We start from the raw sequence: 18,053 nt of genomic DNA, 5'->3' as shown, positions 1-18,053 counted from the left end.
GTGAGGTTCTAAATACACGTATTAGATCATTATTTTGTTCAAGTTTCTTATATCCTTACTCATTTTTGGTTTGCTTTGAGCTGTCATGTCTGAGAGACTTATGTTAGGATCTCTCACTATGACTGGGGATCGGTGTCTTTCTCTTTGTAAGGCCAGAGTGTGCCTCACATCATTTGAGACTGGGTTGTTAGGTGCATATTGGTTTAGGTTTTTTATATTTTTCTGGTGAAGTGTGCCTCTTCTATAATGACCCTTTTATTCCTCCTGATATTTTTTGCTTTAAGGTTTATTTAGGCTGATTTGGATGGATCTTACTTTTGTGAAGTATATATTTGGTTTATGTTTTTCTGTCTTTTTACTTAAAAAATACATGTACATACAAACACTTTGTTGTGATATAATCACACAGGATACAGTTCATTTATTTTATTTTATTTATTTATTTTTAAAGATTTAATTTGTTTATTTGAGAGAGAGAGAGAGCGGGCGCAAGTGTGAGCAGGGGGAGGAGGGGCAGGAGCAGAGGGACAAGCAGACTCCTCGCTGAGCGCAGAGCCCAGTTCAGGGCTCGATCCCAGGACCCTGAGACCATGACCTGAGCCAAAATCAAGAGTCAGATGCTCAACCGAATGAGCCACTCAGGCGCCCCACAGTTCACCCATTTAAAGTGTACAAGTTGGAGATTTTTAGTATATTCGCAGAGTTGTGCAAACATCAGCACAGATAATTTTAGAATATTTCCATCACTCCAAAAAGAAATCTCATGTCCATTAGCATTTATTACCCATTTCTTCCTCTCCACCCCAGCCAGCACTCATTACTTTCTGTCTCTATGGATTTGTGTGTTCTGGACATTTCATGTAAATGGAATCATAAAATAGATGCCCTTTTGTGTCTGGCTTCTTTCACTTAGCATAATGTTTTCCAGGTTCATCCATCTTGTGGCATGGACCAGTGCTTCATCCCTTTATCCTTTGTATAAATATACTGCATTGTATTTATCCAGCCATCGTTGATGGACATTTGGGTTGTTTTTAATTTTCGACTGCTGTGAACATTTATGTCCTGTTTTTTTGTGTGGATATAGGTTTCAGTTCTGTTGGGTATCTACCTAGGAGTGAAGCTGCTGGACTGTATGATAACTCTATGTTTACTATTTTGAGGAACTGCCAGATTGTTTGCTCCAGTGGTTGCACTGTTTTACATTCCCATCAGCAATGTACGAGGATTCTGATTTGTCCATGTCTTTGACAATGCTTGTCTTTTTTTTTTTAAGATTTATTTATTTGAGGGGCACCTGGGTGGCTCAGTCCTTAAGCGTCTGCTTTTGGCTCAGGTCATGATCCCAGGGTCCTGGGACTGAGCCCTACAGGTGGGCTTCCTGCTCAGTGGGGAGCCTGCTTCTCCCTCTCCCACTCCCCCTGCTTGTGTTCCCTCTCTAGCTGTGTCTCTCTGTGTCAAATAAATAAATAAAATCTTAAAAAAAAGATTTATTTGGGAGAGAGTGAGCACAAGGCGGGGCAGAGGGAGAGGGAGAGAAAATCCCAAGCAGACCCCCTGCTGAGCATGACCCTGAGATCATGACCCGCGTCAAAATCAAGAGTCAGATGCTCAACCGACTGAACCACTCAGGTGACTCTGACAACATTTGTCTTTTGATTATAGTCATCCTACTGAGTGGGAAGGGGTATCTCAAATGGTTTTGATTTGTATTTCCCTTATGCATAAAGATGTTGAGTTTCTTTTCGTGTGCCATTTGTATATCTCTGTTGGAGAAATGTCTTTTCAGGTCCTTTGCCCATTTTTTAATTGGGTTATTTGTCTTTTAATACTGAGTTGTAGGAGTTCTTTATAGATACATGTTCCATATCAGATATATGATCTGCAAGCATTTCTTCCATTCCTTTACTTTAAAACATTTTTTTTTATTGAAGTATAGTCAATACTCATTCCTTTACTTGTAATCTGTGTAATTACATTTTCAGTATATGTCTTATAAACAGTGTATAGCGGGACTTGTTATCTTAAGTCCAATCACAGAATCTCTATCTTTTAGCTGGCATGTTTGATCTCTTTACATTTATTGTAATAGCTAGATATTTGGATGTATTTCTACTCTCTTATTCTGTGCTTTATATTACCCTTGCCTTCTTTTTCCTCCTTTCCTGCTGGCTCTTGGATTGATCAGACTTTCTTTATATTTCCCTTTTCCCCCTTAACTCCTTTGGAAAGTTTATAGTCAATCCTATTTTATACTCTTAAGCTTTTAACATGTATCCCTCTTGAATAAGAGAAGGGCTGTGCGTAGCTCCACTCCCTTTCCATCTTCCATGTGTTTAGTTTCAACTTGTTTTCATTTCCCAAATTTGTTATGGTGCCTATTTCGAAATCCTTAATCCTTATTTAGATCTTACCATTCTTAGCAGTTTTGTGTTTGCTTCCTTGTTCATCATTGCTTCCTAAAGTGTCTTTCTTCCTAAAGTACACCCTTTAATGGTGCTTTCAGCAAATTTCTGTGTGTGGAAAATTCTCTCATTGTGTGTTATTTTTCCCTTTACTCTTGAATAATAGTTGGCAAAGCACAAGAGAGGATAGGGGTTTTCCCTCAGCACTTTTTTTTTTTTAAGTGGAGCCCAACACAAGCTTGAACTCATGACCCTGAGATCAAGACCTGGGCCAGGATCAAAAGAGTCCGACGCTTAACTGACTGAGCGACCCAGGCGCCCCTTCCCTCAGCACTTGAAGATGTGTATTCCCTGTGTATTCTGGCTTCCACTGTGCCGAGAAGGCTGCTCTCAAGGTAATTGTTGCTCCTTTGTGGGAAAGCTGCCTTTTCTATCTTTCCTGACATGGTAAGACCACTTTTAAGATATTCTGTTTGTGTTTGGTCATGTGTGGTTTCACCACAACGAAATTTTTATTTATCTTGCTTGTGACTGTGATTCTTAAAGCTAAGTATTCTGTCTTTCACTGATTGTGAGAAAATTCTCAGTCATTCCCTCTTTGAGTATTGTCTTTGTCCCCACTATGTTTATTTTCTCCTGGCATTCCTACTACTCATCGATTCCTTCCTTCCTTCCTTCATTCAGCAAACCTGTATCGAAGGCCTGCTGTGTGTTGGGTGCTATCCTGAGTACTGGGGACACAAGCAATACACCAGAATAGCCACAGCTTTCACACTGAATTTGTATTCTAGTGGGGCAGGCAGGCGATCAGCCATAAACAGAAATATGTCTTTGTTCAACAACAGACTCCAAATGTGATGAAGAAAAGAAAGCAGGTACAAGGTTAGCCAAATAGGGGGCTGGTGTACCTTTCACGTCTTTTACTTCTTTTTTGCCTGTCTCTCTTGCACAGCTTTTTTTTTTTTTTAAGATTTTATTTATTTATTTGAGAGAGAGAGCGTGCGCATGCCTGCTAGTGCACAAGCAGTGGGGAGGGGCAGAGAGAGAGGAACAAGCAGACTCCCCTTTGAGCACAGAACCTGACACGGAGCTCGATCCCAGGACCCTGAGATCACGACCTGAGCCAAAGTCAGACTCTCAACAGACTGAGCCACCCAGGCGCCCCTCTGCAAGGCTTTTTGAGTTATCTTTAGATCTAGCTTCCTCTTCTTTCTTTATATTGTTTTCTTTATACTGTTTTGTTTCTTCATACTTCCCATTTGTGTTATCTTCTATGGCTGCAAAACAAATTGTTACAACCTCAGTTCGTAAAACAACACCCATTTACAAGCTTACAGTTCAGTGGATCAGAAGTCTGACTTGGTGTGGCTGGGTTCTCTGCTGAGGGTCTCGAAAGACCGACATCAAGGCGTTGGCTGGGCTGAGTTCTCGTCTGGCAGCTCAAGGGGAAAAATCTGCTTCCAAGCCCATTCTTGTTGGCCGACGTCAGCTCCTTGGGGTGGGGGCCTGAGGCCCCATTTCCCGCTGGCTGTGAGATGGGGGTTGTTCTCAGCCCCTGAAAGCTGCCCACATTCCTTGCCCACTTGGTCTTCAGGCTTAAAGGCAGCAATTGTGTGCCAAATCCACCTCATACTTTGAATCTCTGGTGTTCTTTTCTGTGACTGGTTGGAGAAAACCCTGCTTTTCAAGGGCTGGTGTGATGAGGTCAGGCCCCACCCAGATAATCTCCCTCTTAGAAGGTCACCTGTGCCCCCCCCCCCACCCCCGCTTGTACTCAAGGGTCCGACAGTCTTGGAGGACATCTCAGATTTCTGCAGTTACAATGTTTAAAATGTTAATGATTGTGTATTTTCTTTCTAGAAGTTTTAGCTGGCTTTTTCTAGTTTCCCTTTTTTTTTTGTGGACTTCTTTTATTATGGATTCTCATCTTTCTCGTCTCTCTCTCTCTCTCTCTCTCTCTCTCTGGTGGATGGATAAATGGTTTCTGAAATTTGGTTGGCTGCATCTTTATCGGGGATTGTTTTATCCATGGGAACCCCGTGTCACCTGAGTAGCAGGAATGTCCCTGCTCTATTTCCAGAAGCCCTGGGCCCCGTGGTCTCGCTGGTGGTCTGGCTGGTCTGGGACCAGTCTTGATGGCGCTCTCTCTGCTGGGGCGGCACGGTTTAGATTCCACAGTCATGGTCCTGGCAGCTCGGCCGTGAGGCATCGGACGGAGCTGTCTCTCGCTGAGTGCACAGCAGTTGGAGGGTGTCATGCTGTTGGAGGATGTTGCATTCTGGTTCTCTGGTCTTCGGGGCTCGCAGCCTCGTCCTCCCTGTCTGGGTGTCGAGACGCAGCCCCAGCCCCCCCGGCCTCTGCCTGGCATCCACTCACCCCCTTCCCTTTATGGCACTGACAATTTCCTTTTCTCCTTGTGAGCTCACTGTGTGTTTTGCCAAGGTGATAGATTTTGCCTGACATTTCTGGGTGTTCGTAAGAGGGTTTTGTGTTAATGAAGTCCTGCCATGTTGTCAGAACGTTGAGTCCTCTGCGTATCATTGTGGTAGGGAGGATTTCGAGACTGTTCCTTGAGGAATTTGGGGGTGGGGTGCTGCTGGGGTGGGGGTGAGAAGGAAGCGGCGAGGCAACGGTGTTGGGCGTCCACGCCCCTCGTCTCTGCCTTCCCCGAGGACCCCTCCTATATGGCCCAGTTGGACTCCTCGGTAACGTGATAGGTGGGATTCTGTGTGTGGGTGAAATGGAGTTGGAAAGCCACCCCGCCCGGAGTCCCCTTTGTCTGTCCCGGACCTCTCCCTACTCTGCAAACACCCTTTGTCTTGCAGAAGAAGTGCTTCCTGAGAAGGAGAAAATTCTGGACAAGCTGGAGCTAAGCTTGATTCACAGCAGAGGGGATGGCAGTGATTTCAGGCCAGGTTTGGGGCTCTTGTGTGTGCTCTGTCCTGTGTCCCATGGGCTCTTGAGGGCACCGTCTGGACTCCGTTGGGCCTCCTGCAGCTTCCATGGGCGCCACCATCCATCCGTAACCCCTGCTCCCTCACCCACCTAGCTGGAGCTGGTGGGCAGGAGCCTGGGCTCACCAGCCCTCGGCCGGGGGGGAGATGCTGCCCCCTCTCCTAATCCCTCCTGTGGCCCCAGCCACCACCAGGAGAAAGGAGAGCTGGTCACAGAGCTTGGCCTGGAGTATTTGGGGCTCAGTCATAGACTTTGTGTACCCATAGGTGCTGGAATGTTCTGGAACGCTCATCCTCGGATCAGACCCTCCAGGACAGCACTGCTGGCCTCTGACTTAATGTGCCCTTTTCAGGCTGCTCGGCCCTGTGTTCCCAGGTGGTCCTCTTTGAGTGGGGGAGCTGCACCTGGGCCTGGAGCCCACCCTCCCTGCTCAGGACAAGAGAGGGGCTGCTGGCTTGTCTGTTTAAAATCCCTCATGGCAGTGAGCCCCTTGAGGATGATGAGCTATGGCTCCCACTTGCCTTTGGGTCCCCAGTCCCCAGTGCTTGGCAGAGAGAGGCCCCTGGGCCGCACCTTTCAGATGGGTAAATGAATATGGGTCTGTCCTCCCATAGATGACACCAAAGTGGAGGAGAAGGAGCCCCTTGACACACAGCAAAATGGTGACAAAGAGGAAGATGAGGAAGGGAAGAAGGAGGACAAGAATGGGAAGTTCAAGTTCATGTTCAACATTGCAGACGGGGGCTTCACAGGTACTGGGCTGAGGCGGTGGGCAGAGCGAGGGCAGTTGTTGTCACAGGCTTCCTCACTTTGCGGGTCCCGGGAGTCTGGGCAGATGGTTACTTTATACTAAAGTGTGAGTGGTTGATAAAAGTGCATTCTGTAGCCTTTCCCGATAACCCTGAGATACTGAACTTCCGGGGGGTGGAGATGGTGGGTGGTGAGGAAGAGACTCTCCGATGCCCACCCTCGGGAGGGCCTGGGGGGCACCTCATTCTGCTTCCCCGTTGGCTGGCTTCCCAGAGCTGCACACACTGTGGCAGAACGAGGAACGTGCTGCTGTGTCCTCGGGGAAAATCTATGACATCTGGCACCGGCGCCATGACTACTGGCTGCTGGCCGGCATCGTGACGTATCCTTGGCCAAGCCTGGCCGGGCAGGACTCCGGCCTTTCCTCTGTGGACCTCAGGGAGGGACGTGGGGTGTGTGGGATGAGGAGTTAGGAGCCAGCGCTTTTGATCAGGTGTTGAGGACCCTTTCCTGGTGTCGATGGTGATGATGGTGATGACCTTGGCTGTGGCTCGTCCCTTTCCGCCCAGTGCTCACTCCATCCACATAGCAGCCTTCCGAGGGGCACCACCGTGATTCCCGTTATACAGGGGAGGAAGTGATGCTCAGAGAGGCCACGTGACTTGCCCAGGGATACACAGCTAATAAGTCACAGCCCATCCCTCTGATTCCACAACAAATACCCCTAACTCCTGCCCTCCTCCCAGTAATGATGCCTGCAGGGGGCATCGCCGCTTACGGGGAGGGGGGGGCTCGTATTCATCCAGTCAGTCTTGATTGCTCGTCTCGTGTGTGCCAGGCATGGAGGATGCAACCCTGAACGACATTCCCCAATCCCTGTCTACCTGGGGCTCAGATCCTGCTGGGGACAACGGCGAACGCCGTAAGTTAGCGGAGTGTAGCATTCAGCAGAACAGGATAGAGCAGGCGAGGAGCAAACGGAGTGTTGGGCATGGGGGCTGCATTTTCTGATAGGTGCTCAGCGGTGACATTTGAGCACAGACCTCCCAGTGGCAAAGGGAGGGCCACGAAGCTGCCCATGGAAAGCCCCTCAGCAAAGCTGACCTGGTTATATGAGAGGGGGAGTGTTCTAGAATCGGGGCCAGCAAACCTTTCCTGGAAGGGGCCACAGAGTGAATATTTCAGGCTTTGCAGAGCGATTACTCTGCTCTCACTGTTGCAGAAGGAGCCACGGACAGAAGTGAGTGTGACCACGTTCCAGTAAAATTTGTTTAAAAAAATGTGGGCTGGGGGCCAGTGCGGCCTGTGGGCCATAGTGTAGATTCCTGTCGTGGAGGTGAAGGTGTTTGGAGCCAGCCTGCCTGGGTTCAAATCCTGCCCCTGCCCCTCACTCACTTGGGCAAGATAATTTTATTGTGTGTCCTTGTTCCCTTGGCGGCTCTCGGGGAGGACCCTTCCTAGCCTCCCCCCCACTTCTGGTGGCGGCTGTCAGTCCCTGGGTCCTGAGTCTCTGCCTCTCTGGTCACATGGGCTTCTTCCCTGGGTCTCTGTGTGTCTGGGTCCAAATTTCCTCTTCTTAGAAGGCCAGGAGTCACTGGGTTGGTGCCCACTCTAATCCGGGATGACCCCTTCTTAACTTGACTACATCTACAAAGACCCCATTTCCAAACGAGGTCACGGTCACGGGTATGGGCATTGGGACTCGAAGGTTCTGCCCTCCGGGTTGTTAGGATGAAGGGTTCGACTCCCGAAGCCTCAGTGCTGTCTGGACCCCTGAGGGCACTTGCCAGTGTCCGCGGTCAAGTCATCATCAACTTGCTCGCCTGGCAGCCAAGGTTAATGACTTGTCTGAAAGCACACAGCCGGGATGCTGACCCCAGGCTGGTCCCCCCTCGCCCTCCCACCTCCCACCCTATGGCCGGGTTTGCCCTTAACGGTGCCCCACCCAGGCATGGCTACGCCCGCTGGCAGGACATCCAGAATGACCCAAGATACATGATCCTCAACGAGCCCTTCAAGTCTGAGATCCACAAGGGTAACTACTTGGAGATGAAGAACAAGTTTCTGGCCCGCAGGTTCAAGGTCAGTCCCCAAAGGCCAGAGCCTGCAGGGGTGGGGCTGCTGCAAGAAGGCAGATTACACAGGGGGCGGGGGGCAAGGCAGTTACCCGAGAGCAGCCCCCTCCTCACGTATCTGGACGTAGTAGTCAGTCATGTAGTCAATCAACTAACAGCGTGTTGGGTCCTTGATCTGGGCCAGGCCCCCTGGGCAAGTGTCCCTGCCCTGGTTGATGGTGTGGAAAACCCAGATTGGTGAGAGCTCTGAGGGGGGTGGGGGCTGAGAGCAGACAAGGGAATGGGTGGAAGCGTGTCCTCCCTCCTTCCTTTCTGCCCGATCCTGGGCCTGTGGGAGTGGGTGCTGGTGGAGGAGGGGCCAGGTTGGCGCTCAGTCCCTCCTGCCCCATCCCTCAGCTGCTGGAACAGGCACTGGTCATCGAGGAGCAGCTCCGGAGGGCCGCGTACCTTAACATGACCCAGGACCCCAACCACCCCGCCATGGCCCTCAACGCCCGCCTGGCTGAGGTGGAGTGCCTGGCCGAGAGCCACCAGCACCTGTCTAAGGAGTCCCTCGCCGGGAACAAGCCGGCCAATGCCGTCCTGCACAAGGGTGAGTGAGCCTTGCCTGCCTTCCTCCTGCCCCGTGGGTCCTCGGCCATCGATGAGGCCGCCGATGGGGCAGGGGTCAGCCCAGAAGGTGTCGCCTCCTGGCCAGGATGGGACAGTCCAGCATCCAGTCCAGGGAAAGTTAGGCCCTCCCTTCTCTGGACTTCTCAAGGTCTGCTCCCTGTAGGCCCTGGTCTGGGGGTTGGTAACACAGAAGTCTGCTCGACTTACACACTCTTGCTTATCAAGCCCTGACCATATGCTTTAAACACACGGCATCTCTTTAATGCTCCTGGTATCTTTTAGTGATAAGGTTTATTACCCCATTTTAAAAGACAGGGACGTTGATGCCCAGGGTAGTGAAGTAATTGCCCAAGATCTCCCGGGATTCAGACCTTTGACTCCTGTGCTCCAGGTCTTCAGGAGGCTCCCAGGCTGGTTAGAGGGGTGGGGGGAGCCAAGGCCAAGCGCACACGAGAGCCCCTGGACTTGCTGGACCCTGCTGTGTTTGGGAGATGTCTCCTGAGACAGCCATGGGCCAGGGCCGCAGGCCTCCCTGGGAGCCGGGGCGGGGGGGTGGTGGGTGTTGGCAGAGGGCCTGGAGGAAGCCCAGAGGTTCTGGCTCTGCCTTCGGCAGCCCTCGGGTCCCTGGAGAAACCTGCTGTTCGCCCAGGTGGCCAGTCTGTGCTTTGTGGGCTTGGAGGGCCGGGCGATCACACACCCTTGTGGATAAGCACCAGCCCGCTGGTCGTCAGCAGCACCTCGGCGTCCCCCCTTCCGTCCCGCAGTCCTGAACCAGCTGGAGGAGCTGCTGAGTGACATGAAGGCGGATGTGACGCGCCTGCCCTCCATGCTGTCCCGCATCCCCCCGGTGGCTGCCCGTCTCCAGATGTCGGAGCGCAGCATCCTGAGCCGCCTGACCAACCGAGCCGGTGACCCCACCATCCAGCAGGTCAGGTTCAGCCCGTGCGCCCTGGGCTGGGTCCCCGTCACACAAGCCCTGGGCGCCCCTGGGTTGGGGCTTGGGTTGAGGGGTGTGGGACTACGACCTTTAAACCTGGGTCCTTGCCTCCAGGGCGCTTTCGGCAACTCCCAGATGTACAACAACAACTTTGGGCCCAACTTCCGGGGCCCTGGACCGGGAGGGATTGTCAACTACAACCAGATGCCCCTGGGGCCCTATGTGACCGGTAGGTGCCCGCCGCTTCTGGGCAGCACGTGCAGGGGTGCCCCTCGGGGGCCTGGCCTGCCCGCCACCAGCCCAGGCAAGCCGAGCTTCTCTCTCTCTCTCTCTCTCACAGATATCTAGCTGCCCCCGCGATTTCCCTCTGTTGCAGTGCTCATTTCCAGCTGAGGTAAGCCTGCACCTGCACGGCCCACGGTCCCTTGTCCCCCTCCTCGGGTTGGCGAGTCAGGCCTGGCCAGGATCAGCCCTGATTCTGTTGGGCGTGCCTCCCGAGTGTCAGTGTGCACGCGTGTCCACGGCAGTGAGTCAGCCCCAAACCCGGTCTGCACGGGTCTGCCTCCACTGCCCAACGGGGTGGTGGGTGCCCCAGGACATCAGCTCCCTGCCCAGGGCAAGGAGGGCGGCTCGGGGTTGGAGGGGGTAAGGGTTAATGGCTAGGAGAGGGGAGCTTACTTCCGAAAAACCACTAGTTCACTCCGGCCTCCTCTCCCTGGGTCCCCCAAGCCCTGCGCATCCTTGTAAGAACTGCCACTTCGGGGTGGAGGCGCTGGGGGTTTCCAGACCAACCGCCCCCTCAGAACGCTCTCTTCCTAGGGCCTCTCTGGGCCCTCCAAGTGTGGCAGCGAGGTCTTGGCTCGGGAGCTCCTTCTGATGGGAGTTGGCTGGGACGGGTGGTGGGTGCTCCCCTCTAAAGAAGACCTGGCTGCTCAGCGAGGTGACCGTGATCGGCCTCTTGCAGCCACGCCTGCTGGGCCACCTGCCCAAGCCCCACAGGAGAGAAAAGCTACCGCCTTTTTAGGAGCCATGCCATCTTGGGACGGAAAGGGAAACTGAAAAATGCCATCACATGGGGGACGAGGCCCAGCCTGGCTGGGCCGGAGCCCAGAAGTGCCACCTCATCATCATGCCAGTGTCCCACCCAGCGTCACACCACCCCACACCGGGACGTACCCCTTGGCCACCTTTGCCGGACAACTTCTTAGAGGAGATTTCATTTATTTGTACATCTTTTGCACTTTCCTATTGAAGACTTGAACGAGTCTGTCTTGATATAAAAGTTGAGTGACGCATGGAGGGGTCTAACCTGCAGCACTCACGTCTCTCTGTCAACGGGCTCCAGGCTTCAAGGGAAGATCCTAGAAACGCTGCTGCTGGCCCGGGGACTCAGCCCGCCTGGGGAGCCCTTTGGGTGCCCCCGCCCACCCCATCCCGTCCATGTGGCCTGACTGCCCGTGTTCTGGCCCCCCTGCCCCTCGGGGGTCCCCAGTGCTGGATGGGTCAGGACTGAGGAGTGGCTGCCCAGCCCCCAGGGTAGAGACCTCAGCTGGTGCCCGGGGCTGGGGTATCTTCCACCCCCTTCCTGCCGGGGCTGGAGACCACCAGGTATGTGCTATCTCTGTGGGGGAGGGGAGCCTGTCAGCAGGTGTCTGTCCCTGGCCCAGCATGTCTTGCAGGCCCTGGACTGTGTTAGCAGAGCGGATGGCTGTCGTGCTACGTGGCAGGCCACACGCAGCCTGTGCTCCCAGGAGGAGGGGAGGAGCGGAGCCCGCGCACGTAGCGTAGGGGCTGAGAGCCTGTCTCAGCCTCTGCGGGAAGGGGCTTGCCCTCTGTTGCGGTGTGGTAGCATTCTAGCAGGGCAGGTCACTGTGGCACTGAGGGTGCCCCTGGAGACCCTGGTCCTGCCCCGTGCCCTGGGAGGCCCGTCACATCCCGCTCTCGGTACACACTCCCCATTCAGTCTCATGGCCACAGATGCAAGGAAGCTGGGCCACCCCTTGGGTCCCGGACTTACGCCTGTCCCCCTGTCCGTGGAGAGGCCCCGATATGGTCACTTGCCACCCGGCCCGGGGCCACAGCTGCCCCCACTGTGTTGTCGGAGGGCCTGGGGAAAGCTGGGCTCGGAGGCGGGGGACTGGACCTGATGGCTGTCCAGCCGTCTCTGCTGGAGCATCCAGGCTTCCTGCCTCGTCTTCTCTGGGGAACCCCCACCGGCCCCCCTCCCGCGCTCAGCCAGTGGTCTCCCGTGAGGGCCCTGCTGGGTGGGGGGAGTGGGCCAGGCTCTGGGCTTGTCTGTGTCCGGTGCTTCCTCTGTCTGGCTCAGCCTGGAAGGGTTTTCCCAGCCTTGGGCAAGGGGCTTCCTGGGGAAGTGTCCTGGCTACAGAATCCAGGAGGGGCCAAGATTTGGGGGTCTGTCTGGGGGCCTCTTGGGCAATCAGCCAGCCCTCATTGGGCCCCGGGTGCTCTCTGTGAACCCCTTGAGGGCTGGAGCCCAGAGCTTTTTCCATCTTGGTGTCCCCTCGCTTCAGTCTCAGAACCTCCCAGGCCGAGTCAGCCCCGGCACCGTGGCGGGGGGGGGGGGGCGGGGAGCGCGGTGGTGACACCCTGAAGGCGGCACGCAGCTTTCCTGATGTGCCTGCTGCAGCGCTGGCCTCGCCTTCTGGGAAGGGCAGGGTTGCCCCAGTCCACTGGGGTTCCTGTGGGTGCCACGCGCACAGGCTCCTGGCTCAGGCCTCCGGCGAGGTGACCACATGAGCCCCCTCCCAACCCAGAGCCCTGTGACACTCCCTCCCAGACCTCCAGTCAGCCCTGGGGCTGGCCTCACTAGGCACAGTGCTGGCCCCCCACCTTGGCCACAGTGGGTGGGTCTTGAGTGTCCAGCCAGGAGGCCCATGGTGGTGGCAGGGCAGGGGCCCGCATCTCCACTGCCTTGCCCCAAGGGCTGGTGGTCCCCCTGCTGTCAGCCCTTCCTCCCCAGGAAGCCTCCCTCTGTCCCCCCATCTGTGCTTCCATGCCAGGCCTCCCCCTCCTCTACTCGGCCGGAGCTGGGTGTGTGCAATGGCCAGGTCTGGGAAGGGCTCAGCTCTGCACAGTCAGCACCTGGAGGCCCGGGAGGGGGGCTTCGGGCAGTTGGGGAGGGTGTTTCTGGTCGGCTGGTTTGGGAGAGGAAAATGGATCTCAGACTGTTTTCTTCTTAGTTTATCAGTTAACCTCCTGCCACAAGGGGTGGTGGGGGAGAGGGGCATCCACGGGCTTTGGCATCTCCCAGCTGGGTTTGGTTTTTGCTGCTGACAGAACGAGGGGCTTTGTGTACAAGCAGAATCCTACAGCGTCAGCCCGCATTTTTGTTTCCAGCCACCCTATTATTTAAACCAGTGCTGAGTAGGCTTTCTGTCGAACCACCTTTGGGCCTCAGTTTCAGAACGCATTGCCTGCTAGGCTCCCAGGTGACAAGAGGCGCGTGGGCTGGACTGACCGTGTCCGGAGGGCCCCCCTCTCGCACATACCTGCCCCGCAAGTGCAGTCCCTGTGAGGAGACCCTCTCTGCAAGCCCCCTTCAGAAGCTCCTTGGCTTCCTGCAAGTTACAACCAAGGTCCTGCTGATACCCACACCTGGTGCAGGTGCCTGCCCTCCTGCTCTCCGGGGGGTCCCTTTCCGGGGTCCTCTGGGGCCTCCCCAGCCCGGACTGGCTGGTCGAGTCCTGCCCCCGTGACCCTGTAGCTCTTGCTCCCAAGTGTCGGGGCCCAGGGCTCTTGAGGGCCCGGGAGGGTCATGGAGAGGGTGGGCTCAGGGACAGCAGTGCCTCCAGCGCCTGGGCAGGGGGCGGGGCTTGGTTGGGAGGCGGGGCTGTGAGGTCTTGGCCTGGCCTCGGCCTCCGGTCCCCCTGCCGCGCCTGCGGCTGTCCCCCGGCCACCGTGGTCTCCAGCGAGGAAGCTGGCTCCCGCCCCATTTTCTATTTCCGCAAGTTTACAGGTCGTGGTGCATCAGCCCAAAGTCATTGGCGTTGTGTTTTGGGTTTTTTTTTAGTTTTCAGATTTTTTTTAAACAAAAGTATTTTTTTAGGTGCGATAACCCAGAAAGGGCCCGTTGGGTGTGTGTGTGTGTCCTGAACCCCTGACGTGGAGCTGGGGGCCCCCAGCCCCCCTCAGCTCCTGTGTGCTGGAGGTGAGGGAAGGGTCCTGCCCCCTGTGCGTTGGAGCGTGGGGGGGGGAGGGAGGGGGCAGACCCCCACCCAGGTTGGCATCTGGCCCAGCGAAGGAGGCCGGGCCCCTGGCCCTGGTTATAGCCCCAGGCCAGCAAAGGGGCCAGGGGCTTTTGGGGTGAGTTGGGAGGGTCCCAGCTAGGGGGCTGGAGCCAGAAGCTGAGCCCCCAGGAGTGGCGACCTGTCCCGTCCTTGGCAGGACACGTGGGCGGCTGGACAGGGTCTGCAGCCGACACAATCCCCTTTACTTTGTACTCTGTGTGTGTGTCTTGGTTTTCTGTGTTTTAATAAATCCTTTGGGAAAGGATTCAATCAAAGTGTTTCCTAGATCCTCACTCATCTAAGATGGGGGTGGGAGCTAGAGACAGGGGAAGCCTGTGGGGGATGGGGTGTCATCCGAAGCTGCCTCCCACCTGAGAAGACATGGCCTCATGAGGCCGAGGGGCTTGCTGGGAAAGGGGGGCCCCATGAGGGGGCGGTGCCTGTATCTCCTGCCTGCACCCCTAAATGCAAACAACATGGTATCAGAGAAACCTTGAGCGCCCAGTGGCACCCTGGAGGCCTCCCTGGACCCTGATCTCACTACACTCAACACAGTAGCTCCCGGCAACAGAGAACGTGTGTGTGCAGGGTACTGGGGGGACACCCTATCCCCGAATCACTTGGGCGGTGGCAGGCCTCAGAGTCCCCAGTCTCAGTCCCCCGCCCCCGCCAGGGCCCTTTTTCCCAACTGGACCCTTTGCCCCAGGGTCAGGATTTCAGGGGGCCCAGTCTGCCGGCCCCTGCAGGTGGCAGCCTCCCCCCAACTCCGCCTCCCCACTGCCCACGCGGCCCCTGGAGACGAGAGGAGCAGAAAGCCGCAGACCCCCGACAGGCTGGGGTTTTATTTGTCATTCCATAAATAACGGTGGCTGTACCTCGGCCGGGTGTCGTCTGCGAGCGCGAGGTGTGAGGCCGTCTCTGCCTACGGTAGGGAATGCACTTAGCTGAGGAGTCACAGTCGTTAAAAAAACGGGGAGAGGAGAAAAGCGCATTATTTACACGACGGGAAGAGGACAGAAGACGGAGTAAGCCCCTCTGTCGTTCCTCGGGACCTCGGATGCGCACGGGGTTTGGGATGAGAAGTGGCGGGGGCTCCGCGTGTCAGCAAGGGAGACTGAGCCCAGCCCTGCCCTCAGCCTGGGCCTCCGTCCTGTGTGGGGTGCTCCCCAGGGGCCCCCTCGGGCAAACTCTGCCTCAAGGGGAAGGCCAGAGGCTGGCGGGCGGGCAGCTGGGGCTCCCGGGGAGCGGTCTCTCCCGGTGGGGCCTGGGCCAATCCAGGGCCTGCCTCTGCCTGGCCTTCTGTCTCCAGACTCTGGCTGCCCTTGGGCCCCCCCTGAGCCCCTCCCCCACACCAGCCCCCTTCTGAGTCCGGGGCCTTCCCCCAGGAAGCAGAGCCCTGTCATCCCTGCCAGTGGCTGTGGGAAAGAGAGGACACCTCAGAACCAGGCTGTGGACGGCGCCCTGGGGGGCCGGGAAGCTGCTTGGGTCCTGACAATGGGCGTTTCGGCCTTGGCCCGGCTCCACTCTGAGGGCCCTCCCCTCCTTCTGGTGAACCTGGGGCCTTCCCAGGTGTGGCTCCTGGTGAGGGGGCAGCGGCTGCTCCCTCGGGCCCCACCGCAAGCCCTGGTCCATCCTCTGGCAGTGGGCAGCCTGGGGGGCAGCAGTGTGAAGGGGGCCCAGCTCCTCTCCCCAGTGAGGGGCGGGCAGTCCGCTCCCTCGGTACTGCCAGGGCTGCCTGGCCCAGAGCACTGGGTCCCTGCCCATCCCATGCGGTGGTGGGAGTGGCCACAGGTGGGGGGGGCCCTGCGGGGACAGGCTCGCCCCCTCCCCACACCCACACTGTGCAGATGACCCCCAGGGACCTGGTCCAGGAGGAGGAGGGAGGGTTCTAGACTCCAGGGTCAGCGCAAATGTCAGGCATGGAAGTTGTCCCCCTCCCTGCCTCCCGCCCCTTGCATGTGTGGCTTTCTCAGGCCTCAGCCCAGCCAGGACGGGCCAGTAGGCCCTCTGAGAATGGCAGGGAGGAGCCCCTCCACCAGCAGCTTGTCTGAAGGGCAAAGCAGGCCCGGCTGTGCCTGCTGTGTTGAGGGTGAGGGTGTGGGGGGTGTCAGGGTGGGGGCCGCCCGGGCTGGAGGTACACAGCCGTCCTACAGCATGGGCCCCCGGCCCTCACCCCCACATAGCCAGCAGAGGCCGAAACTTCAGGACCGTGGGGGCTGGGACTCCTGGCTGCAGGCCCCCTCCCCTCCTCTATCCTCCTAGCCTGGGGTTGACGCTTCTGTCTGTCCTTCCCCAACTCCCTGGCCTCAGTCTGTTCCAGCCTGGAGGAGGGGTGGGGGGGTGGGGTGCACGGCAGGGAATGACTAACCCCAGCCATCGTGACCTCTTCCCGGGCTGTGTGTGGAGGTCCGGGGGTGGTAGTGCTGCCTGTCTGCCCAGGGAAGCAGCTCTGGGCACCCAGACTTAGCACCCTAACATGGGGTTCCTCACCCCGACTGGATCAGAGGCCTTGAAGAAGGCACTGCTCCAGGGAGAGGCTCCTGGGGGGCTTTTCCTAGATTGTGGGGGCTCCTGCTAGATGTTCAGGCCCTCCAGCCCCTGGGCGTGCAGCACAGAAACCCCCAGGGACCCGCCCTCCCTGGAAGGCCTAAGTGTCGTCTCGCTGCAGACCCGAGGCCACTACCCAGGCAGAGCAGAGGCGTGCTCCCTGCACGTGGTCGGCAGCCACAGTCCAGCTACGTATGCGCGACCTCAGGGCCTTGTGCGGCCAGGACAGAGGGGCGGTGGACAGAGCACCTGGCCAGGAGGGCAGGTGGGGGCCTGGAGGGACCTGGGCTGGAGCCTGCTCCTCAGGCCCCTCCCCAGCGCTCAGGGCTGCTCTGGGCATGGGGCTCATCAACTGTGTGCAGGGAGGAAGGTGGCAGGGCTATGAGCTCAGTTAGACCCCCGAACTTCCTGTGGGCCCCACCTGATAGTGAATCCTCCTGGATCTCAGCCCCTGCCAGCAAGGGGGCGGGTGGGGATCAAGGGACCGCTCGGAAAGCCCCTGAGAGACCCGTGGGGGCAGGTGGCGGTGCTGAAGCGGGTGCAGAATGAATCTGGAGTCAGGCCCATCGTAAAATGCTGGGAGCCCTTGGCAAGAAGGAGGGTGAGGGAGACCCCCAGCGGAGGGGGCCACGGGAAGAGCCAGGCCTGGTTTCCTCTTTCCCACCCCTGACACCAGGTGGGGGTCCTCAGCAGAGGAGAGGCTAGCCCTGCTGCCCCCAGGACCCAACCGGGTCTCAGCCTGGCCTGGACTGGAGGCGTCTCTGGAAGGGCGGAGGCCAGGAGCAGCCGTGGTGCTTTCTTCCTGGAGGGCGAGCAGAGGCTGCAGGCGGGCTCAGGCGGGCTCAGGCGGGACGGCTCCAACATCCTGCCCCGTCAACGCGGTCTCCCGGGCATGGATCTGAGTTCGGTCCCGTGAAGCAGCGAATGGTGTCTTGCAGCAACTTTTGAGATCTTTTCCCCGACGACATCTCGCTGTGATGTTTTCTTTTTGATGCAAACCACACCCCTGACATGGCTTCAAAACAGCTTAAGCGAGCGAACAAGAGAGACTAGGAGGGAAACGGAAAGAGTCCGGGCAAGCGGCCGGGGGCTTCTTAGGATCTGTAGTCCTTTTTGCTGTAGGGTTTATTGCCCAAAATACTATCAATCTCGTGGATAATGGAAGATGACAGTTTCGGAAGGACCTGTGTGTGAGGAGAAGAGCTCATCAGAATCCCACCAAGACTGGCCTGGCCTTCGGAGGAGGCTGGGTGACAATCTTCCAGCCACCGCTGGCCTGTCCTGCCTCATCACATCATGCTTTTAGCCGGAGCATCGGCTGGCTATGCTGCTTCTGTGTTCCAGAAGGTCTGGGGCAGAGAGGAAGCCTGCCTGGGGTTTATCTCTGCGCCTCAAGCTCCAGAATGCTTTAGAACCATCTAGAAGGCACAAAATACAGAGTCCAGGGCCAGACACCCCTTCCTGAACACCCAGGATCCAGCCCTCTCTGAGGGGGTCTGCTGTCACTTCCCCGCGGATCTCCCTG

At 56.9% G+C, this 18,053-nt stretch overlaps 2 protein-coding genes across 11 annotated transcripts in view; one reads left to right on the top strand and one right to left on the bottom strand.

Annotated features, from left to right (window-relative positions):
- CHD5 (chromodomain helicase DNA binding protein 5) overlaps positions 1–14,236 on the top strand; it is a 59,464-nt gene extending 45,228 nt beyond the window's left edge. For 3 of the 7 annotated variants that reach the window (XM_027572278.2, XM_027572268.2, XM_027572286.2), the window contains exons 34-41: positions 5,231–5,320; positions 5,975–6,112; positions 6,384–6,492; positions 8,060–8,192; positions 8,582–8,777; positions 9,562–9,725; positions 10,075–10,128; positions 10,759–14,236. In XM_027572278.2, coding sequence (XP_027428079.1) covers positions 5,231–5,320; positions 5,975–6,112; positions 6,384–6,492; positions 8,060–8,192; positions 8,582–8,777; positions 9,562–9,725; positions 10,075–10,128; positions 10,759–10,986 — 1,112 coding nt within the window. In that variant the 3' untranslated portion in view covers positions 10,987–14,236. Of the gene's footprint in view, positions 1–5,230; positions 5,321–5,974; positions 6,113–6,383; positions 6,493–8,059; positions 8,193–8,581; positions 8,778–9,561; positions 9,726–9,848; positions 9,964–10,074; positions 10,129–10,698 lie in introns of all 7 variants that reach the window. The other 4 variants (XM_027572314.1, XM_027572294.1, XM_027572302.1 and 1 more) reach the window with 3 other exon arrangements.
- Positions 14,237–14,808: 572 nt separating this feature from the next.
- Positions 14,809–18,053, bottom strand: part of KCNAB2 (potassium voltage-gated channel subfamily A regulatory beta subunit 2) — an 85,008-nt gene continuing 81,763 nt past the window's right edge. For all 4 annotated transcript variants that reach the window (XM_027605085.2, XM_027605064.2, XM_027605074.2 and 1 more), the window contains one exon: positions 14,809–17,712. In XM_027605085.2, the coding sequence (XP_027460886.1) occupies positions 17,623–17,712 (90 nt within the window). In that variant the 3' untranslated portion in view covers positions 14,809–17,622. The remainder of the gene's footprint in view (positions 17,713–18,053) is intronic.

The sequence above is a fragment of the Zalophus californianus genome, chromosome 4 (genome assembly GCF_009762305.2).
Source record: "Zalophus californianus isolate mZalCal1 chromosome 4, mZalCal1.pri.v2, whole genome shotgun sequence".
In the NCBI taxonomy this organism is placed as follows: domain Eukaryota; kingdom Metazoa; phylum Chordata; class Mammalia; order Carnivora; family Otariidae; genus Zalophus; species Zalophus californianus.
This window is presented reverse-complemented; position numbering and strand designations above follow the sequence as displayed.